Source organism: Chelonoidis abingdonii, chromosome 19 (assembly GCF_003597395.2).
Source record: "Chelonoidis abingdonii isolate Lonesome George chromosome 19, CheloAbing_2.0, whole genome shotgun sequence".
Taxonomy (NCBI): Eukaryota; Metazoa; Chordata; order Testudines; family Testudinidae; genus Chelonoidis; species Chelonoidis abingdonii.
In genome coordinates this window covers 37,763,109-37,787,622 of record NC_133787.1, presented here as the reverse complement: position 1 = coordinate 37,787,622, position 24,514 = coordinate 37,763,109, and the positions used below count along the sequence as shown (strand labels likewise).

At 38.5% G+C, this 24,514-nt stretch overlaps 1 protein-coding gene across 2 annotated transcripts in view; it reads right to left on the bottom strand.

Moving 5' to 3' along the window:
• The window catches only part of BANP (BTG3 associated nuclear protein), a 271,776-nt gene that overhangs the window by 191,007 nt on the left and 56,255 nt on the right, over window positions 1-24,514 (bottom strand). For both annotated transcript variants that reach the window (XM_032793751.2, XM_075073787.1), the window contains 2 exons: window positions 23,289-23,411; window positions 21,377-21,552 (listed from right to left, as the gene is read on the bottom strand). In XM_032793751.2, the coding sequence (XP_032649642.1) occupies window positions 21,377-21,552; window positions 23,289-23,411 (299 nt within the window). The remainder of the gene's footprint in view (window positions 1-21,376; window positions 21,553-23,288; window positions 23,412-24,514) is intronic.

The following is a 24,514-nucleotide window of genomic DNA, read 5'->3' as shown; positions in this document are numbered from 1 at the left end:
TTTATTTATTTAAATCTAACTATTCTGGGGAGCCTGATTCATGAATTTTGAATGATTGGAATTACCAATATTGAGTCAGCCATGTGCGTATGTACCTTTCTGAACACAAGAATGATTTGTGTATGGCAGATTAGATACACAACACATATTAAAAATAGCAGAATCTGCATATTTGATCTGACATAAACAATGCTGAAAATTTACCATATCAGTTTTCATGCAGATGACTGTTTTCAAACGGATACTGCTTTCCCTGCAGTTATTAAGGTCCTGTCTTATTAAGATATCTGCTAGAATGACCCCCACTTGTGGGAAAGTGTGGGAGAATTTTAGACTTTTTTCCCTACTCAGCTGCACTACAATTCTTGCAGAGTGAGTGCTTTTTTCCCCATGTGGAGTGCCCCCCGCCAACACTCACCATGCTTTGGGTGTTCACAGAGATGTGTGCCTGGCTAGGGTCAGTGAGAAAGTGATTGTTATGTTACAAAACGTGTATTTTACTGAAATGTTTCAATGCTGTGCGTAAATTTAATAATCATGCTGCTGTGCATTTGTTCCTTGTGCTTCAGCAGATGTGGCCTTCAGCAGCACCCCACACACACCGACCGAGCATCTATGCCAGATAAGAAAACTACATGTAATGTAACATTGCAGTACCAATCAAAGAGATATACATTATTGGTTCTCATTTCCAAAGTGTTGCCTCAAAGCCTCCCTGATTCGAATTGTGTCCTGGTATCTGGCTGCTCAAAATCAGCCACCAAGCAGTCTGCCTTAACACTCCACCCCTGAATAAACCTTTCATCCTTAGCATCACAAAGATTGTGTAACATACAATACGCGGCTATGACCATGGGAATATTATCCTCATTAAAGTCTAACCTTCCATAAAGGCATTGCCAGCATGCCTTTAATCTGCTAAAGGCACATTCCATTGTCACCTACACAGCCTGTTGTTAAATCACACCTTACTGCTATCTAGGTTTCCCATATAAGGTTTCATGAGCCATGGCTATAAGAGGTACTCTGGGTCTCTCAGGATCACCATGAACACTTCAACATCTCACACTGTAATCTTCTGGTTTGGAAAGTCCCTGCTTGTAGCTTTCTATACAGGTCAGCATTCCTGAAGATGAGTACGTCAAAATGCACCTTCCTGGACCACCCCCCGTTGATGTCAGTGAAATGCCTACAGTGATCCACAAGCACCTACAACACCATGGCAAAGTACCCCTTCCTATTGATGTACTCTGTCGCAAGGTGGTCTGGTGCCAAAATTGGAATGTGTGTGCCATCTATCACTCCTCCACAGTTAGGGAGGCCCATTTCTGCAAATCCATCCATTATTTCACGCACATTTCCCAGAGTCACAGTCCTTCGTAGAAGATGCAATTAATTACCCTGCACAACAGCATTAATGCAGCCCTAGTGGTTGACTTCCTGACTCCAAATTGATTCGTGGCAGACCGGTAGCAGTCTGGAGTTGCCAGCTTCCACACAGCAATTGCCACATGCTTCTCTACTGATAGGTCAGCTCTCTTTCTGGTGTCCTTGCACTGCAGTGCTGAGGCAAGCTCCGCACCCAGTTCCGGGAAGGTGGCTTTCTATATCTGAAAGTTCTGTAACCACTGCTCATCAATCCAGACCTGCACAATGATATGATCCCACCATTCAGTGCTTGTTTCCCAAAACTAAAATCAACAGTCTACCCTATGCAGCTGTTCTGTGAATGCTAAAAGCACTCTAAAGTTGCTCCTATCCATATCACACAGCATGTCAGGCAACTGGGAGTCTTCTTCAGTTAGGAACTTTAGGATTAACTGCACTGCAATCCGCGATGTCTTCATGACAGTTAACAGAGCACAGGAGAGCAGTGTGGGATCCATCCCTTCTCACAAAAGAGGTCGGGGTGCACAGCAAAGAAGGGCTGTTGAAAAATCCCACAAAAGGAAGCCGGAAGCCCGTGGAGTGCTGTGACAAAACGGAATGCATCACAGGACATTGAGCCCAGTCCCAAGATGCACCGCAGTCCACTCCATTTTCCCACAACACCCAGCGACAGAAGATGTTGAGCTGGACTATGGGATAGGTACCCACAGTACATTGCTCGCATGACATTCCGATTTTTATTGTGCTCATTTTTGAGTGTCAACATCACTACTGTCGACAAAACTTGGTATTGTAGACAAGGCCTAAAACTGGTTTTAGTATCTGTTAAACACAAGCATTATACCTGAACAACCTCATCTGAAATGGCGAAATTCACAACTTTGGTTTTAGGGCATTGTTTGGAATTGCTAGAACATCCTTTGATTTGTTTGAAGCAAGTTAGCTGCTGACATTGAACAAACTGAAAGAAGCCTAAAGATAGTATGAAGCCAAAAAACATTACACACACATTCCAAATCCTGAGACTTCCTAAAACATCCAAAATGGAATTTCAGTATAAAAAAGAATTTTCAAGTGAAAACTGTTAAAACCAACAGTATAATTGTCTAATGTTATTTCCTTAACGGTTCTATTTCATTTCTGAGCCAAATTTTTAGAAACGTGTATACAAACATAGTTTGTGCATCCAAGTACCAACTGTGTGTGCAGCTGTCACAACTGAGATTGCAAACAACCATAACTATAGAATTGACCTCTTGCATGTGCGCTTGACCAAGTTGCATGTTCACACAACCATGGTAACTCCATGTTCAAATTAGCCACACTTTGTTTGCACACATGTATTTCTAAAAATGCGTGAATCCATCTGTAGCATCCTGGTACATTATTTTTTCTAATGTCATCAGAATTCAACTAAATTTACTTATTCAGTAAGTCACTTTTTTCCACCAAAATTGGTATGTACAGAGCAGCCAGTCATACTCTTACTGTTTGTTACTAAGATGAAAATCACTATAACGACTGAGTCAGGAGTAGTTTTCTCCACCAAAATGTGGGGTTCTGTAAATTTTATCCTTCCAAAATGAACCAGACTTTTCTACAGACAGTAGACAGTATCTGTACAAACAAATCTGCATGCCAGTACACACTTTTATGTTGTGACAGATCTGGAGTTGCTCTGTAATAATGTATTAATACTATACATTCATAGGGTTATTGGGAAGTAGTGGTATAATATATTAGTTTAGTTTAATAGGGGACTATTGGAGAAAACAATCAGGAGAGGAAAGACTGGCTCAAGATAAGCCACTTCTCTGCAAACACTTGAGGGTTGTTAAGAGACAATGCCAGGAAAGGAAAAGATTAAAGACCTCTGGCAGCTTAAAAAATAACACTCTCCCAAAGGAAGGGGTAGATGGTCAGGGGAACCAGGCTGAGACACAAGACCCTGGTTGGGGTATCTGAAGAAATTATTCCTGCCTAAGTTACCATCCTGAGATGGTAAGACTTCAGGTAAGAAAGACAACTGTAGACTGTGCAATTTTTAAAATCTTTTTTCTCTAAATGCTTTGTTCCTACTGCAAAATAAATAATATTTTTGGTTTTAAAAGGCTATTTTGTCACTGTATACAATGAGTCACAGACTGCCAAAGGAAGAACAACAGATGTCAGAACTCAGGCAACCTGCAGGATATGAAGGGTTGATACTACTGCAGCCAAGGGCCCAGTCTAAAGTCAGAAAATCATGTTCTTCCACCCCAGAAGGAATAATGGCAGAAGGCCTGACATGAGGGCTGCATTCAGAAAAACCAGAAAGGGAACAGAGTTGCAGCTACCCCTGTAACCTTGACATATACAATAAATTAATCATCATCATCATTATTGGCTCATTCATTTTTGTCCCTCTGTCTGGAAGCAATATTAACCAAAAATCCTTGGTCAGATTTCAATATTTAATTAACTGAGCAACTGTACCCTAAGGTTATTTTTTTCCCTCTCTGAAAAGGCTGTTTATCCTTATTTGTTAACACTTGTAGTTTTCCTTTTATGTTTTTAACTTTAGAATAAATGTTGAATCATGTTTGTTGGTTACAATTAGACTTATGACTGTGACGTAATTAAAACCTGTCGAGGATCTAATGTTTTCTACAGTATCCATTTCCAAGCTGGAAAATAATAATATTTTATGAAGTTCACTGCTGGACGGAGGGCCCTCATGAGGCCTTTTCTACCACCTCACCCCTGCAAAGTCCACATCTGGCTACACAGACTCACAACACACCACAGTTAAAAATAAAAGATATGACTACTTTGCTTTTAATCCAGAAACAAATAAAAAAGGAAACAAAATAGAAAAAGACAAGGAATCCAGTAAAGAACTTAGGAAAAAAATCCTGCGGTTTTTTTGTTTGGTTTTTGTTTTTGTTTTTAATCTCCAACAGGGAGAAAAAGTGAAGGCTATAACAGAATCTCAAAAAAGCTTATGAGATATTTTTTAATTTGTATTACTTTAGCACCTAGGAACCATAGTCATGGACCAGGATCCTATTGTGCTGGGCACTGCACCCACACAACACAAAATACACAACACACTCCCTACCTCAACGAGCTTACTATCTAATAATCTATAATCAGTATCTATAATGCAAGAAACAACAAATGGCTACAGACAGGGGAGCACAAGGAAACAATGAGACAATATTAGTAAGCATGATAAGCAGTGGTCTCAGTGCACCCAGTGGATTAGCTATTGTCAAGCTTTTTGGAGGGACCTCAGAAAAAGAGTTTTCATGAGGGTTTTGAAGGAGAAAAATAAGGTAATTTTGCAGATGTTTATAGGGAACCCAAATGTGAGGGGCAGCGTGGGAGAAAGCACAAAGGTGCTCGTTTGAAAATTTAACAAGTCGGCAACAGAGGCTGGCATCATGAGCCAGTCAGAAGCAGGGTCTGGCATCTCAACAGTGAATGAGAGAGGATAGATAGGATAAGGATAGACTGTGAAAGGCCTTGAAAGTGAAGACAAGTAGCTTATGTTTGATGCAATACAGAAGTCAGCAGAGGGATAAAAAAGAGAGGGGTGACGTGGTCAAACAAATGGCTAGCAAAATTATCCTTGATGCAGCATTGTGGACAGAACTGAGTGGAGCAAGATTGCTTTTGTCAAGGCCAGAGAGCAGGGTGTTGCAATAACTGAGACACAAAATAATCAGAGCCTGGATGAGAGTTTTAACTGTGTGGATGAATCAGGAAAGACCATATCTTACAGATGCTATGCAGAAAGAATATGCAAGACATAAGCTACTCTTAAATATTGGAGCTTCGCTTCATGCTGACAAATACTTCTCACTCATTAACGAGTTTTATAAAAAGTGACAAAGAATCCTGTGGCACCTTATAGACTAACAGACATATTGGAGCATAAGCTTTCGTAGGTGAAAACCCACTTCGTCAGATGCATGTTTTATAAAAGTTCTTCCATTACATTTTCAAATGTATTTGCAGAACAGACTGGTGAGTTTGAAAGTTTCTGTTGATACCATGCTACAACTTAACCAGGTGAAAGACAATTCCTTGAAAAGTTTACAGCCATACCCAAAACTATCAAATTTACTAATATCAGAATGAAGAAAAATACCTGGCAGCTACTTGCAAGGACTTAATGAAAACCTGAGGAATCAATTGCTAAAATAAACTCTGTGAGTAGCTGCAGCAGAGATACAAATACATCTATAGTATCTTCTCAACTTGGAGAAATGTTTTCAGAGTCTGCATAGACACTTTTAAGAACATAAGAACATAAGAACGGCCGTACCGGGTCAGACCAAAGGTCCATCTAGCCCAGTATTCTGTCTACCGACAGTGGCCAATGCCAGGTGCCCCAAAGGGAGTGGGCCTAACAGGCAATAATCAAGTGATCTCTCTCCTGCCATCCATCTCCATCCTCTGACAAACAAAGGCTAGGGACACATTCCTTACCCATCCTGGCTAATAGCTATTAATGGACAACATAAAACATTAGAGAAGCAGAAAAATCAGATGCCAAATCACAACTAATCATCTAAAGGTTCCTCCACCCAGGCATTAAGGGCAAGAAAGAAAATAGCTGAAAAGCACCAAAGAGAATGGCAGAACAGCTCAGAATGAGCCCATTGCTTAGTTACATGACAAGACCTCCCTTTCCATCATATAATTTGCTAGTCTGAAACCCAGTGACAAGTGCAGGGTTGATATGAGCATATAACTAGAAACAGAAAATATGTTACAAAACGCAACAGGAGGACTTGGAAAAACTAGATTGTCAAGCAGGACTTGCTGATGTTTTATGACAGGTATCAGAGGGGTAGCCGTGTTAGTCTGAATCTTTAAAAGCAGCAGAGAATCCTGTGGCACCTTATACACTAATAGACATTTTGGATCATGAGCTTTCGTGGGTGAATACCCACTTCGTCAGATGAATGTAGTGGAAATTTCCAGGGGCTGGTATATATATGCTAGCAAGCAAGCTAGAGATAAGGAGGTTAGTTCAATCAGGGAGGATGAGGCCCTGTTCTAGCAGTTGAGGTGTGAAAACCAAGGAGGAAAATTGTCTGTAGTGCAAGCCATTCACAGTCTTTGTCAACCCGGAGCTGATGGTTCAAATTTGCAGATGAATGAAGCTCAGCAGTTTCTCTTTGAAGTCTGCGTCCTGAAGTTTTGCTGCAGGATGGCTACCTTAAGGTCTGCTATAGTGTGGCCAGGAGGTTGAGTCTCTCCTACAGTTTTTGTATATTGCCCATTCCTAATATCTGATTTGTGCTCCATTAGTCCTTTATTCCGTAGAGACCTGATCTGCATGGTTTTGCGCACCTCGCGAATCTTACCATATAGCAGAGGGGCATTGGCGGCATGATGGGTATATTCATTGGTGGATTGTGCAGGTGAATGAACCGTGATGGTGTGGCTGATCTGTTAGGTCTGTGATGGTGTCACGTGTTAAACTGCTGAGCTTCAATCATTCTGACAACATTTGTACCCATCAGCTCAGGGTTGAACAAAGATGTGAATGCTTGCCAACTACAGAACCAGTTTCTCCTCCCTTAGTTTTCACACCTCAACTGCTAGAACAGGGCCTCATCCTCCCTGATTGAACTAACCTCCTTATCTCTAGCTTGCTTGCTAGCATATATATACCTGCCCCTGGTAATTTCCACTACATTCATCTGATGAAGTTGGTATTCACCCACGAAAGCTCATGATCCAAAACGTCTGTTAGTCTATAAGGTGCCACAGGATTCTCTGCTGCTTTTATGACAGGGGTTCTCAAACTGGGGGTTGGGACCCCTAAGGGGTCGTGAGGTTATTCCATGGAGGGTCACGAGCTGTCAGCCTCCACCCCAAACCCCACTTTGCCTCCAGCATTTATAATAGTGTTAAATATATTTAAAAGTGTTTTTAATGTACAAGGGGGGGTCACATTCAGAGGCTTGCTGTGTAAAAAGGTCACCAGTACAAAAGTCTGAGAACCTCTGTTCTATGATATGCCACCCCCATTTGATAGTCATCTTAAATTGCTATTTCAGGGATTCTGAACAAGGAAAGTAATAAGGAGAGAGCTACATACTGATGAATGTAAACACAGTTCAAAGGGTAGGATGTATCAATGAATAAACCATGTATCTAGCAGTGAAAACAACACATGAGCAAAAGAAAAAGACCCATGATAGGCATAAAAGTCCTGAGGGAATTAATGCAGCCCAGACATGACCCAATAACAATAAACGGAATGTGACTGATTTATGAAGTGTAGGAAAAGAGACCTTATGACCAAGGTGTGGTAACAGACTTGTGCAAGCATACAGAGAGATGAGTAGAAAATAATTAAGCAATAATAACCTTCAAGCCAGACATTCTGTCAGCTAATGATCAGCTACAGTGAAGAATCCAAGTCTGCTTTAATTTTGCTTTGGGCCCATTTACAGCTAGTCTTTAACTGCCAGGAAATCCCTGACCCAGAGGTCATGACTGCTGCCACAAACCATGAAAATGTACAAATCCACAATTAAAATAAAGTAATTATCTTTTCAGTAGAGATAGGCGTAAAGCACAATACCTGCATCCAGAGCACCACAAAATTTGGCGTGGTGGAGGGAACATATCCAGCAGTTTGCTTCGGTCTTTACATTGAGAATTGAAAAACTAAACTTCATGCGGCTATGGTTATGTTTGTACTGGCACTGAAATCCTGGACACCATTCTCAGCCTTCTATTAGGTAGACTGTAAGCTCTTCGGAACTGGGACTGACATGAGTATAATGAAAACCTTACTTCCAGGTTAAGGCCCCAGTTCAGCAAAGCTCTTGAGCACATAACTTTAAAAACAAGTAGTCCCAGTGACTTCAAGGGGACTATTCATATGCTTAATGTTAAGCATATTCTTAAGTACAGTGAGTTCACAGGCCCTATTTGCACCTCCAACATCAAGTCAAGAAGTCAAGATTAAAGCTGGGCAAATGTTTTGGACAAAAAGTGTTTTGACAAAAAATGTAGATTCAGGTTGACTAAAACATCTGGCGAATGTGTGTCAATTTCCACAAATGGCTTCAGTCAAAATGAAAAAAAAATAAAATTCCGAAGTGTCAAAATGAACCATTTCAAGATTATCAAAGCAAAAACATTTTGATCTTTCTGGTTAGATTCAAAAGAGGATTTAGGCACCACTGGAGGAGCAGGTGTTGGCAATAGTCCCCTTATAACCTTTAGCCCGTGGTGAGTGTACTGACTTGGGATCTGGGAAATCCAGATTTAAATCCCTGCTTCTAGAGCAGTATTTCTCAAATGTGGCCACCAGAGGGTTTTCTTGTGGCCACAGCCTCCTGGGTGGTGACTGGGGAGAGGGGCAAAGCAGTGGCTCCTCCCCTGGGGCTGAAAGGAGGGGTTGGGTCCTGCCCCACTCTGGAGCCACAAACACTGGAGGAGCAGACAGCCAGTGTGAATTCCCCACCTTCCCGTGGGTGGTGAAGTTCAGGCTTCAGACTTCAGCCCTGGGGTGGCAGGCAGCAAGCTCCAGCCGCAAGGCTTCAGGCTTCAGGCACTGGGCTTCAGGCTCACCACCCACCTGATCGCCCGTGGCCCCTGCTGCCACCTTCGGCCCCTGACCCATCCACCCCTTTGCCCCTGGCCTCCGATGCCTCCCTACCCACCTCCCCATCCAAGGCTTAATCTGTTCCCCGGCTTGTCAGGGCTGAGTAAGTCTGAGAGGAAAAGCGATATTTGTATGTTTGTTAATATCACTTTTCACTGTCTCCAAGCTAGCTAACAAGTCTGCAGCTGTGAAAAATAATATTAACATTCATATAAATATCCCTTTTCACAGAAGCAGACTTACTAGCTAGCAATTCTATAAACAACCAAAAAACACCAGAACATACAAAGCACCTTATTTGTGTTTCTATTCAGTTTAGGTCCAGTAAGGAACAGAAAAACTGTACGTTGTTGTTGTGATCGAATCTACAAAAAAAGCCCTAAATAAATAAATTACAATGATTTGGACATGTATATGTACATATTTATCTGCTTTTCCTAAAGTTAATTAAGTTTTTTGGAAAAACTGTCACAGCGGCCACCAGCAAATTTGTTGTGAGAACACTAATGGCACTTGAACGTAGGTCTCCCCGCCCTCGTGTGAATGTCCTAACCACTCGGTTATGGGTATTCTGGGGTATGTCCCTCCCAACCTCTCCCGTTGAAGCTGTTCCACGTTGTACCAAATATTTTAATAGTCACTGGGCCAGAGAAAGTGAGACCGACTCTATAGCTTGGTTGGTAGGGCACTCACCTAGGAGAAGGTGACCCATGGGTTCCAGTCCCTGCTCCAGAGCAGATATTCAAACCCCGGTCTCCCACATCCCAGGTGAGTGCTTTAACCATTAGATAAAAGATAGTAAGAAAGGCACCACCATCTCCCCATTTTTGTGAAACGAGCCCTTCATTTCATAGAATTATAGAAATCATAGAAAGGTAGGGCTGGAGGGGACTTTGAGAGGTCCATCAAATCCAGCCCCCTGCATGGAGGCACAACCAAGTAAACCTAGATCATCAACCCTGACAGGCATTTGTCCAACTAGTTTTTAAAAACCTCCAATGAGGGGAATTCTATAATCTTCCTTGGAAGCCTATTTCAGAATTCAATTATCTTTATTATGTTTAGAAATTTTTTCCTCATATCTACCCTAAATCTCCCCTGCTGCAGATTAAGCCCATTACTTCTTGTCCTATCTTCAGTGGACATGGAAAATAATTGTCACAGCCCTCTTTATAACAACTCTTATTGTATCCAAAGACCTATCAGGTCCCCCCTCAGTTTTCTTTTCCCAAGATTAAACATGCCTGGTTTTCTTAACCTTTTCATAGATCAGGTTTTCTAAACCTTTTATCAGTTTTATTGAATTTCATCTTGTTTATTTCAAATCAATTCTCCAATTTATCAAAGCCATTTTGAATTCTAATCCCATCTTCCAAGTTGCTTGCAATCCCTCCCAGCTTGTTGTCATCTGCAACTTTTATAAGCACACTCCCCACTCCATTATCCAGGTCATTAATGAAAATATTGACTACTACTGGACCAAAGATAGACCCTTGCACAGACCCCTGCCCTATACATCCTCCCAGTTTGACAGCGAACCATTGATAACTACTCTTTCAGTATGGTTTTTCAACCAATTGTGCACACGCATTAAGGTAATTTCACCTAGATCACATTTCCCTAGTTTGCTTATGTGAATGTCATGTAGGGTGACCAGACAGCAAGTGTGAAAATCAGGACAGGAAGTATGGGACAATAGGAGCCTATATAAAAAAAGACCCCAAAATCGGGACTGTCCCTATAAAATCGGGACACCTGGTCACCCTAATGTCATGTGGAACTGTATCAAAAGCCTTACCAAAATCAAGACATATCTTGTCTACTATTTCCTCCTCTCAACCCAAAATCACTAGACCTTTAACCCAGTTAAAAAGGATATTAGGCTTATTTAGCATAATTTGTTTTTGACAAATTCATGATGGATATTCTTCATAACCCTAGTATCCTCTAGGTGCTTACAAACAGATTGTTTAATAATTTGTTCCAGTATCTGTCCCAGATTGAGGTGTCAATAGAGGAGGTTTGGAAAAAAATTGGTAAATTAAACAGTAATAAGTCACCAAGTCCAGATAGTATTCCCCTAGTAATTCTGAAGGTACTCAAATATGAAATTGCAGAACTACTAATTGTGGAATGTAATCTATTTGTTGGCTAAGAGTCAGCACAACCTTTGTAAAGGGAAATCATGCCTCATCAAACTATTAGAATTCTTTGAAGGTGGTCAAAAACATGGAGACAAGGGTGATCCAGTGTATATAGCATACCTGGACTTCAAGGTCCTTCACCAAAGGCTCTTAAACAATCTAAGCAGTCACAGGACAAAAGGGAAGGTCCTCTCACGTATCAGTAGCTAGTTAAAAGACAGGAAACAAAGGCTAGGAATAAATGGTCGGTTTCCAGAATGGAGAGAGGTAAATTGTAATGTCCCCCAGGGACCTGTACTGGGACCAGTGCTGTTCAATATATTCATAAATGATCTGGAAAAACAGATGGAAAGTGAGGCTGCTAAGTTTGGAGATGATAAAAAAAATTACTCAAAACAGTTAAGTTCAAAACAGACTGTGAAGAGTTACAAAGGGATCTCACAAAACTGGGTGACTGAGCAACAAATGATAGATGAAATTATAAATGCTAAGTAATGCATATTGGAAAACAATCTCAATTATACATCCAAAACGATGGCTGTTACCACTCAAGAAAGAGCTCTTGGTATCATTGTGGACAGTTCTCTGGAAACATCCACTCGATTCATAGATTCTAGGACTGGAAGAGACCTCGAGAGGTCATCAAGTCCAGTCCCCTGCCCTCATGGCAGGACCAAATCTATCCCTGATAGACATGCGCCACAGCAGTGAAAAAAAGCTAACAGAATGTTAGGAATCATCAGGAAAGGGATAAATAATAATCATAATCCCACTATATAAATCCATGGCATGCCCACACCTTGAATCTTACATGTAGCTCTGGTCATTCCATCTCAAAAAAGATATATTAGAAACGGAAAAATTATAGAGAAGGGCAACAAAAATGAGTAAGGGTATGGAACTGCTTCCATATGAGGAGAGATTAAAAAGACTAGAACTGTTCACCTTGGAAAAGAGATGACTAAAGGGGAATATTATAGAGGTCTATAAAATCATGACTCGGTGTGGAGAAAGTGAATAAGGAAGTGTTATTTACCCCTTCATACAACACAAGAACCGGGGGTCACACAATGAAATTCATAAGCATCAGGTTTAAAGCAAACAAAAGGAAGTACACACAGTACAAAGGCTAGGAACAAATGGTCAGTTTATATTCTTCCTATATTAACTAGTTACTGATACATGAGAGGACCTTCCTATATTTCCTTCATATCAGGATATTCTGAGGTTGTGCCTTTAATACTCTCTCTTTCAGAAACTGCCTTTGCTTTTATTAAAACCCCAACAAATTTTTTCTGACTTTTTCAATTTGCCAAAAACTCTGAAAATCTTCAGTTTTGGTTCAACCCAAACCAGTTTTTTTCTGGATTATTCAGAACTGTCAACAAGTCAAAAATATCAGTTATTCACACAGCTGTAGTCAAGATACACAAACTCAGAAAGAGAAAGTGTAACTTATTCCATGCTTTGGGGGTCTTTCCAGAAGATAGCCTAGATCAATGATTCTTCCCTTTTGCTCCCCCCAACACCTTCCCAAAATATAACAGACACACATCCATCCCATACCTAATAGAAGCTAAAAGACTAAGTGTGGGTAAATGTACTATATACCTAAAATATATATATTGTTGGAATTACTATACACAACCAGGCCGTAAATAGCAGTTGGTGAGGGTCTCTGAGCCATTGTTAGAAGATAAATGGGGACAGTGTAAAGTGGGTGCCAGAATCTTAAATGAGAATTTTCAAAATGATTGATTTATATTTTTATAAACTTTAACTAAAAGTAGTTGTCAGATAAAAAAGCTGCAACAGTAGAATAAAGGTTGAGAATATGCTGCCCACCAAAACAACATTAAGAAAATATTAATGTGACAATAATATCCAACTGCTAAACAAAACAGAGAACAAAGGCACATCTATCTATTACTAATGTCAACCTCAAATTAATCCTGGTCATAAAATCTCTCCCCCTTAACCATCTTTCATCTTTAAAAAATAAAACAAAATACACTTTAAAAAAATCTGCACTGTCAAAAAAAGTTACTTTTAATTAAGAACAATGAAAAGAAAAAGATCTCTATGGATAGTCTTAAACTCACGTTTCCTCTAGAATAAGAAAAATGTAAAATGCCTGAAGAAAGCGGAAAAAAAAAAGAAGAAAAAAAACCGTTGGTTTTCATGAACGTTAACTCTGTTTTTATTCACCAAAACTTTTGAGAAGACCAGTCTCTATTCAAATTGATAAATGCTGGCGTGGCAAAATGTTTTGTTTAATACTTGACAGGTCATGCTATAACTCATAAGAATGTTTTTTTAAGTAAGCATTTGCACTGAAACAAGAATGTCTATATATTCAGAGAATGACTGTTATCCAAAAGACTTCTGAAGCAGATGGGAACAGTGTGCACATGGAAACATTCGGGTAACTCATCAAATATCTAAAAGCCATACTTCAGAGGGAAAAAATGGATTTATAAGAACATTTAATGCTACATTTGACAAATATTCAACCTATCACCTTGTCGCTCATATGAAAACACTTCACTAAAGATGGACACTCCATTGATGTGCTTCCACCACAAGATAAAATCTTCATATTTATGACCTTGACAACTAGAAATGCATATAGCAAAAGACTAAAACAGTTCATTTTTCTCATCATAACTGTAATGTAAATCGAAACAGTCACAACAGAGCCAGCACTTTAGTCAATTTTAATCCAACGGTTCCTCCAAATATTGCTCGGTGTTACCCTGAGCACACATTCAACAACAAAAGGATAACAACAAACTCTGTCATGGATCTAAAGAGTGTTTAACGCACATCTTTCAGTCTATAAGTAACATTTTCAAAAGCACCTAGTTGATTTTAGGAGCCTAAATTCCATTTTCAAAAGTGACTTTAGGCACTCAGGAGCCTTACTTCCATTAACTGTCAATGAAACATAAGCCTTTAAGTGCCTAACTCTGTTTTGAAAATGAGATTTAGGTTCAAGTTAGTTCAGCATTTCTGGAAGTTTTAACCTATATCACCTAGAAAGACTTCAATCTATTTTAACCAGAGTGGGATGTTCAATAAAATGTATGTACAATTTTACAGGCAAATTACGTAAAGAATAAGAAAATCCCATACAGAAAAAGAGTTTATATTTTAGTTTCCTTCTTAGGTCTATAATCAACTACAAATATTAATTCATCAAACATTATGAAACATTTAAATTTCTTTTTAAAAAGTCTGTACATTAAACTAGATGCAATCAAAAAAGCTTTGGTTGAGTTCACTTGACACAGAGCTCCCCCTGGAGTGTAAAATAATATATAAAAAGATTGTAAAAGATTTAACTTCAGAAGGCAGGATAAAAGACAGGCAGCTTTCAATCACATGTTTTTGGCATTCCACTGGAGATTTAGCTATGATTCTTGGCATTTAATCCAATGGAGTAATTGTTGATATTATTTATTTTGTCTTCCTATAGATACATGTAATCAATGCTTTAAAACTTTGGTTTCTTGTTTTCACTGGTATATTAGGGTTTGGCTATACAGGAACACTCAGGAAAATTAATCCAAATGAATTAAAAATGAGAATTTAACGTGGATTAGTTAAACTGTCCCTTGTGTGGACACACTCATTTAGAATTCTAGTGACCTTAATACAGTTTAGCTTAATTTGCGTTGGAAGTGATTAAATATTGGAGAAAAAATTATATTCTGTTCAGCTAATCCAACAGCTGTCTTCTCAGTTTGATAAACAGAAATATTTTATGTAAAGGCAGTGAGTTAATTGGGATTTTTATTCAAAATAATGACCAAGACAAGAGAAAACGCAGAGACACAAAAGTCAAAATATATCTTAAAAAAGAACACCTGGATGATAAACTTTAAAAAGTAGATGATGTACCCTCATTAAAGTCTTGAGACATTTGAATTAATGGCACACATTCAACTAATCTCATCTTTAAGAAAAAAAATATTGCTAGCAGCTTTAACTGAAAGGGGGATTTTCTGATGTGGACTAAGGTGAGCACAAATATTTTCACTTAGGAATCAAGTGAAGGCTTAAACCTAGAACTCCAGAAACAGAAGGCCCAAAGCAAAGCACCACTTAATCACTTAGCAAACCAGTGGCGTTTATTTTTACAGTATTATTTCTGGAAGAGGTAGTCTCTTCAAAAGAGACCCTCTGGAATAAAGGTTTCCAACTTGCATCAACATTACTTGATCACCCACCCTCAGACACACAGTTTTTAATCTAAAATGCTTCACCATGTCCTTGTACTACACTTCACACAACCAGTCCTCACACACCACGCTTCTCTGATCCCCCAAGAGGTAAACTCAGGCTGTAACTAAGATGTTATATACTGTACAAGACACACACTTTATTAAGCCTACACTCAAAATGACAATAGGCTAATCTTTGCTGACAGTGTTATTAATAGCTGAGGGGTAAAATATGTGTTCAGTATAAAGACTTATTTCTTAGTGGACTAATTAAGGATGCACCTGCTATTTTCTATGCCAAAAAATATGGGATTAATGTAAGAATATGAGAAAGTAATGGTTATTATTTAAAATAAGCGTTTCAGCCTGTTTAATGCGGACTCACACTGGGAATTTCTTGACCGATGTTGTTCTCCAAAAAACACATGTTGTTGAGCTTTATCTTCAATACAGCATGATTACTTCATATGCACCAGTTTTATTACTACAGTTCCATTTGTATTTCACTGTGTCGTCAGTATTTCCACTGTGAGCCCCATTTTAAGGCAGTGAAATTTAACATTTAAAAATTAAAAGCGTGTCACTTTCAAATACCTTTTTTCATATAAATTACTGCAAAATATTTAAAACTGAAATTCTGCAGGCAATAATTTGTATTTATAATATGGGTAAATACCTTAAGTTTTTATGAGTTTTTTTTAAAGCAGACTGTTTTATTAAGAAACAAAGACTATCCCTTACCTCACATACAAAACTATTTTGAATAACTATTAATAAAAAAAGCTACAAAATTCATGATTTGGAGCTTCTTGAATCTGGGGGTTTGATTCAGTGCACCTCTAGTAGTACCTGGATTTTTCAGATATGGAGCACAAACTGTGTTGCTAAGACTGAGCAAGACTATTGGGTAGGGGAAAATGGCCTATGTAAACAGCGAACAAACACCTAAATATGTGGTTATCCAATACTATGAACCTCATTCTTCAAGGTGCTAAATCCCCTTGCCTCTGAGGAAGCATTTAGCACCTTACAAGCATCCAGTCTGTAGTGCTGAGTCTCTAGATATACTGAATTGAAATAATTTCCAGGTTAGTTTATGAAGCATCACAAGCTACAAGGAATGAGGCACAGTAACATCCCCCAGAAAGGATTATCGTGTGATATGTCTTGAAACCCTGTGGTATGTCTTGACATAATTTTGGCCTTATCCACACTGTCACAACATAAATGACCATATTCAAAGCCAGTTGTGGCCAAACTGCCCTGCCACCTCCCCAAGCACGTCATGACTGCTTCACTTCTCTCGCCTACCAGACTTGCGGTGCCTAAGCTGATTGGCACCACAAGCCTGGGAGGCGGGAGAAGTGAAGCAGCCACGGCGTGCTCGGGGTACTCATGCGAGAAGCATGGGTGAGCTGGGGCGGGGGGGTGCCTCAGGGCAGGGGCACAGGGAGGGAGGGCACAAGGTGGAAGTTTCGCCTAGAGCGCGAAACATCCTTGCACCGACCCTGCATGTTACAATCATATTGGAAAACTATGTTTTAGTCTAGTAATCTACAAGAGTTAAAACATGGCTCTTCAACATGGTTATAACACAGTTTTTGTATATACTGACAAGTAATATAAATGTTATTATATGGGTGCTGCTCCTGCAAAGGCATCTAAACGGGCAATGACAGACCCTTATATCTCTGCAGGTCCACAGTAGTCAGTCCACTTGAATCCCTTTACAGGATCGGGACTATCCTTTGACAGAAACCATAGCATTTCACAGATTTGTTTAAACATGATTATTTTTGTAAAGTAGATAGGACTAAATAATTTTTGTTGCCACTAAATAGGCTTACTTATTCTGTGCCATTTTGGCCTCTCAAGAAATTGTACAAATTTTTATGATCATTCAAGATTTCTCTGAACAACTTTAGCCATTCAAAATTCTGCTCTTTGCACAATATAAGAGTAAACTGCAACTTCTGGCTTTTATCAGTAATGAAAATGAATCTGCAAGACAGATCTATCATTCTGCAGAACTTTTCTTATTAATCATTTAATTTCTGTGACATATGGTAAACTCGTTTCCTTAGCATTCTCTACAGCTGAGCAAAGCTTTCTCTAAACTTGGAGTGAAGGAGGGGCGGGGGAGAGGGGGATTGCTAATCCATTTCTCAAAGCATTCATAAATCTCAGAGAGATTTTTAATGGATGATTCTACCAAAGGTCCAAGGTAAATCGGATGTGAGACATTAATGGATTAGCTGTTTCATCTACATTTACATATACAACAATCACATAAAAGGCCAATGCCTGTCTCTGTACAAACCTATGCCAGACAAGCATGTCAAAGAGGGCAGATTACAACAAATATTTTCATAGTATTAGAAACTTCATCCCTGCAACAAATAACTGACCCAGAGCTGTATGAAATTTTAACAAATAAATCATTTGGTCTATATTTTGCTGATAAAAACGAGGTAGTTCCAAAGATGAATTTTGCCATTCCAAAGGAGCAGAGGATTAAGGGGCTGGTTTTTGCAAGGTGCTGAGCAACATCAGCCTCCCCTGTAGATAAATTCCCTTGCAGGAAAAAGCCTTAAATCCAGGAAAATTAAATCCGTCTTGAAAGCCAAACTAGCTGCAAAATCAACACAATTTCAGTCAAACATGAGATAATTGAAATTTAAATTGCAGAGTATCTCTCTTCCCAGAAAGTGCATCATCTTTGCAACATCCAACATTTTAGTGCCACCTGACAAGAGTTTAGGAAAGAGTTACTGAATACTTTTTTGCTGTTGTAGGTATTTAACTATATCTGGATTACAATGTCACAAACCGTCTTTTCTGATAACACTGTGCATGTCAAAATTCTCATCTCAGAAACCAATCAGACTTACATTAGACTTTTGCAAAGGCCATCTTTGGGAGAAAACAAACACATTAACGTGACGTTAACCTTTAAAAATAAAATATATATTTATTTATATCACTTATTTCAATTTCCGTTTTACAGAAAAAAAAAAGTTTAGCACATCCTCTAGGGCCCTTGACAATATTTAGAAATACAATTGTTATAATTCACTGTTACCAATTGCACCTCACTCATCCTAATGAATTACAGCCAGGTAAAAATCTAACAGCAAGAAAGCCCCTTACTCATCATCCTCTCTGCTCTCTGGAAGCTAGGGAAAATACAAAAGAGTTTGCAGTACACTCTACTGGTCAACAGGCTTAGACAAAAGTAGATGAAGGAGGTGAAAATGAGTTCCAAAGTCAAGGCATATGTCTACATTGCAGCTGGGAGCAAGCCTCCCAGCCCAGGTAGAGAGACCTGTCTTAGCAGGGCTTGTGCTAGCATGCTAATAGCTAAGTGGGCATAGCAGCACCAACGGAAGCTGGTCTAGCCACTGGAGCTCAAGCTCACTCTTCCTGTGTCTAATATCAGGTGGCTATCCCAAGCCTCTGCTGATGCCACAACATCCACACAGCTATTTTTAACATGCTAGCTTGAGCCCCTTAGCTCCAATGAAGGTATATACAAAGGGGCCCTCATTGAGAACACCATGTCTGCAGCTCTCATTTTTTATACTGAAGGAATTCCAAATTTAATATCTTTGCAGGCCACAAATGTGGCATGGAGGAGACTGGTAAGCAGATCCCATGCCATTCAGGGCTTTCTATGTCAAAACCAGGACCTTAAACTCAAATGGCAGTCACTGCAGATCATGGAGCACTGGTGTAAAACGCTCACTGTAACATATGCTGCTTAGACCAAATGGGCTGCCAAATTCGGCACCAGGTTTAGTTTCTGGATGTATTTAAGATGTAGCCCCATGTGCAACATATTGCACTAATCTAATCTCAAAGTGATAAAGGCACTTCTGACAGTCGCAAGGTCCAGTTGAACAGTCACAACCCTCCTAGGCATTGGTAAATGGAAAATGCACTCCTAGCCGTTGCTCCAACCAAATCATCTAGCAGCAGCCAGTGATCTAATCAGAATTCCACATTGTGAAAACAAACAATAAAACAGCAATCAGAAGGCCGAATGCCATCAGTGCCATATCTTCCAGTTGCTTCCCCCAACTAACCTATATAAACCTCAGTCTTATCTGACTGAGCCTCCTTCTCAATAGCTTTTTCCAGTGAGGAAGAACACACGTGTCCAGAACATGGACTGTAAAACTGAAGTACATCCAACACATCTAGTATCTCAGAGAGTGACACTGGCTGAAACTTGAGAGCAGATGACTTGGCATTCGTCCTTTAAGATATTCCCTGACCCTAACGAAGCAGTCAGCTCGGGACTAACTCCACATGATTTTATCCAGAAAGTATGAACAAATATCCTCACAGTGGGAGCCAATAAGACATGAACATATGTGTCTGAGAGAAGAATTTGACTCTGTAGACACCAGAACAGTGAAACACAATTTCTTCACATACATAAATAAATAAATTGCCAAAAACATCAGCAACTGTACAAATAAAGTGTTCCAAGTCCCATTGCTACAGGACCTGATTTTTCAAATGGCAATGCCATTACTATCCTCAATCAGCCTATTTTGTAATGTAGGAGCTTCAAAATTTGGATCTCCTGTCTTTTCCCCCAATACAAAGTACTTTTTGGACACAGATTTTGTTACAGGAGACATGTGAGAGGTTGGAAGAGTCAAGAAGCTCTCCGTGAGAAATAGTCAAATCATTATTCATTTATTTCTAGTAGTGACCATAACCTATGTATATATAAAAGATGTACAGTCTCTGCCCCAAATAGCGTGGGCCAACATTTTCAAAAGTGGCTAGTCATTCTGAGAGCCTCAGTTTTTGGGTGCTCAGTGTAAGTTACCTTAAAGGGACCTGTTTTTCAGAGGGTGGATGCTCAGCATTTTCTGAAAAATCAGGTATTAAGATGTGATAAATTGAGTACCCAAATACTAATATATTCCCCTGTGGTGCATGAATATAAACACAAACTAACATATATGAAATAAATATAAGGAATAGTTCACTTATGAATTCAATAAAAGAAGAGTTAGTGGATAATTATCTTAATTAAAAGACTCTATGGTCTAAGGTTCAAATTACAGGCCTCTGTTTAAAAATTAGTGACATGATTAATCAAATCAATTATAAAAAAACCCTATGATTTATTGATTTTTTTTTTTACTTACATGACACTTTTCACCTAAAACATGTGTCTTTCTAATTGTTTTATATTTTCATCATTTTTGTGATTGCATAAAATATAGCAGCTAGCATTCATTTTGTATTTTAATACCCTAAGTACTTACAACATATAACAGATTGTCTACAGAAGACACATTTCAAAGTGTTATATTCCACTGTCTTTGTTTTGCAGAGATTTTGGGTTGTATAGAGGTTGTAGAAAACTGTGAAACTGTGAAAACTGTTGACAGGACTATCCTATAAACAATACATTTTTGATAGGAATTTCCTGTTAAAAAACTGTTTAGGGTTTCCAAAATAACTAACTGTTTACTTTCAGAAGAATTCAGCATCAGTGGAATGGCATAAGTAGTTACAGGAGGCAATGAACTGGTACATTTTGATGCTTCCCAGAGAATGCAGTTATTTCCCTAGTTCTCTGTTTCAACTTTGAGATAGGACCGAAGTATTTCGTTATTGTTTTGCAAATCTTTAAATTTAAAAACATTGAAATTAAGTGTTCTTATACTGCTAATGCAAAAGAGTCTGTTAAATCGTGGGTTGTGCTCTGGGGCATACCTATTAAGTATTACAAATACACTTAATTTGCTTTCGTCTAGAAAAATGAACAGCAAGTTAAAAGAAATTGAATTATTTTGGCTTGTTACTAGGTCTTATCTGATGCTTCCTATAGGATAAGTCATGTCAACATTTTTTCATAGTTCTTTTAAGGATTGAACTGTGACATGATCTCTAGAGCTTCTGATAGAATTTTAGCTCATTCCTCCACCCTGCTCATTTTGCTCAAACAGCCTTACAGTTTGATCACATACCTTCAGAGTTCAGTGTAATAAGAGTAACATTGTTCCCAATACTTTGGCTTCCTAACTGGCCGCTGTTGGAAACTGAGTCACTGGCCTCAGACCCACTCTCTCCATCTTCATTGTGGCTATCATCATGCCCTGGCACCTTCACAACAATGGTGTTCTGTCTACGACCGGGAACAGCACTGAGAAAGAAAAGAAGAATTCATACTTTGGCAAAGCATGATTACAGACTCAAAGAATGTAATATACCGTTACTAGTGCATTAAAAAATATTAACAACTTGATTTCTTACTGATTATATGACTTTTCTTGTAAAAACTAGTCTGCCTAGATCAGGAGTAGGCAACCTATGGCACATGTGCTGAAGGCGGCACACGAGCTGATTTTCAGTGGCACTCAGACTGCCCAGGTCCTGGCCACCGGTCCGTGGGGCTCTGCATTTTAATTTAATTTTAAATGAAGCTTCTTAAACATTTAAAAAACCTGATTTACCTTACATACAACAATAGTTTAGTTATATATTATAGATTTATAGAAAGAGACCTTCTAAAAACATAAAAATGTATTACTGGCACATGAGACCTTAAATTAGAGTGAATAAATGAAGACTCAGCACACCACTTCTCAAAGGTTGCTGACCCCTGGTCTAGATTAAGAGCTATCTTGACAGCAGTAGCAGAATAACCTTAAAACTGTTTACATTCAGCAGGTGTTTGACATCAAGTAATGAATTACATACTATATTTCTACAAATTAAGTTAACATAAAACCCAAAAATGTTTTGATATTAACAAAAATTAATACACAAGAAGCTACACAAGAATTTTGTTTCTTCTTCAGAAAGCATCAAAACATGACTCCCTGTAGGACATTAAATAAAAGTAAATCCATTTGCCTCTGGTTCAGATGAAGGACAATTTATAGAAAACTCAGGTTGACTAATTTCCTTCCATAGCTTTTAGCTATTCAGTTAAGTAAGCTTTAAATAAAATGTATATTCTATTAATTTTATGGCATGAATGAACTGAAGACATCTCAACTGACTCCATTAGCCTCCAAAAAGAGCTAAGAAATTTTATAGAAAGAAACATATTCTGTACAGATGAAAGACATTTTAACAATAACCCCAGCTTTCTAAAATAAATGTCCATGTGTTAACGTTATACAAATAGCACAAAAAAGCTATACATACTATTCACAAATAAACGCATTAGAAGATGAAAACCTTTTGTAAGTGTCAATATTTGTTTAAAAGTAAGTGCTCTTTGGCTTGCTTTATAGTTACTATCTAATGTTAATTACTCAGAAGGTAGTCTGCTGTTAAAGTCTATTTGAAAATTTTACCAATGAAATGTCTGTACACAACATATAACCAATAAGTATAAAGAAACTTCTTTACATAACTGTTAAATTAGCATGGCTTGTTATTTCAAACAGTTTTCTATACAGATCCTTTATTTTCAAGTAACTAGTTCAAATCCAGCCTTGGCTACAACAAAAGTTACTACAAATGGCCACTGAATGTCCTTTCGTTAATGCTGGTAGGTCTCAGTACAGTTCGAAGTGGACAAGAGTCAACACTGCAAAACCCATCACAATGGGCCCCCTTCTTGGAAAGCTCAGCATGGATACTAAGGACTCAGTGGCCAAAGAGACTGAATTAACCCTTCCCCCTCAGAGATGCTCCCTCCACTTCAAAGTTGAGGCACTGCGCTGTACCGGTTATGTTGATAGAGGACTTTGCTGTGCAGGGCTGTCAGTTTGGCCCTTTTCACTACTTTGTGAATATTTTTCCCTCAAGCTCAGTTGCCTAGGATGTTCTTATTTTGCACTTGTAATTGCAGTAGACAGACCTCTATCGGATTTCCTGTAAGAAATAATGAAGTGTAGGGGAAGGATTGCAATTGTTGCTACTAACTTGCTAAGGATATTTTCCAGAGAATCCGCTGTTCTGCTCAATGGCTCTTCCTGGCCAACCATCTTGGCTACTATTGAATTCTGCCGATCATTGTTCAGTATAACTGTAGTCTGTGGGACAACACTACAAGACAAAATCAGAGAGAAACAGAATGTAAAGAAGCAAACCTTTTTAAATAATACATTAACCCAAGTCTTTGTATTTAAATGAACTCTTACACTAAAACTGACAAGCTGTTTCTGGGTTTGTTTTTCCCTCACCCCTAACATCAGAGCTATATACTGTGTATCAAATGCTACAGCTTGTAATCCACATATTTGACATCCATACCATACCAAGAGATTAACTGCTTCACTGAAATTATTAACAGTCTGTGACCACTTCTAGGGTGATAAAGAATGTATCAACTCAAGATAACCAGGAGGAAGTCTATAAACAAAAAAGTTATTAAGGGCCCTCAAATTTCTGCTTTGGAGAATTACTACGAAGGTGAAGATTTTGTGAGGTAAACTGGCCATTGTACAATAAAAAGCAACATTTTAATGGACTATTTCCCCCAAAGGAAAAGGAGAGGAAAGGCATTCTGCTGTAAACTGAGCTGATGGGCTTAACCAAGAAGACATCTGATCTTCTAACAAATCTATTTATTTTTTTTTTAGGACATGGAGACAGAACGAAGAAAAGGGAAAGACTCTAATTTTAGTTACTGATGGGACTAGACCATTGTTTGTGTGTATTTAATGTGCAAAAAAAATCTGATAAGAATTCCATGATCCAAACAAAAAATGCATAGGGTAACATTTTGGGTTAATATAAAAATAAAGGTTAAGTAAATAAACTTATTTGGCATGCAGTTTATTATTTTAATTGGTTTCAGAGATTATCATCATCCTATTACAAAAATCTTTCAAAAGTATGGGATAGTTTTGGTGTGCAAAACTAAATGTTTTCATTATACTCAATGATACGCTTAAAACACACACACATTCTCCCCTGTTGGGGTGGCAAGAGAAGACTAGCTAATTTCTCAACACTGTACACATTTTTTCAATTGTTTTAATTGGTCAACATCTGAAAAATATCACTGATATTTATTCATTTTTCTTAACTTTAGTCTGCCATATATTAGAATCACACATAAGAAATAACATGAGCAATCTGATAGCAATATTCTATCTATTTCAGCTGTTACATACTGTATGTTTGTGTGTGTATATGTATGTCTC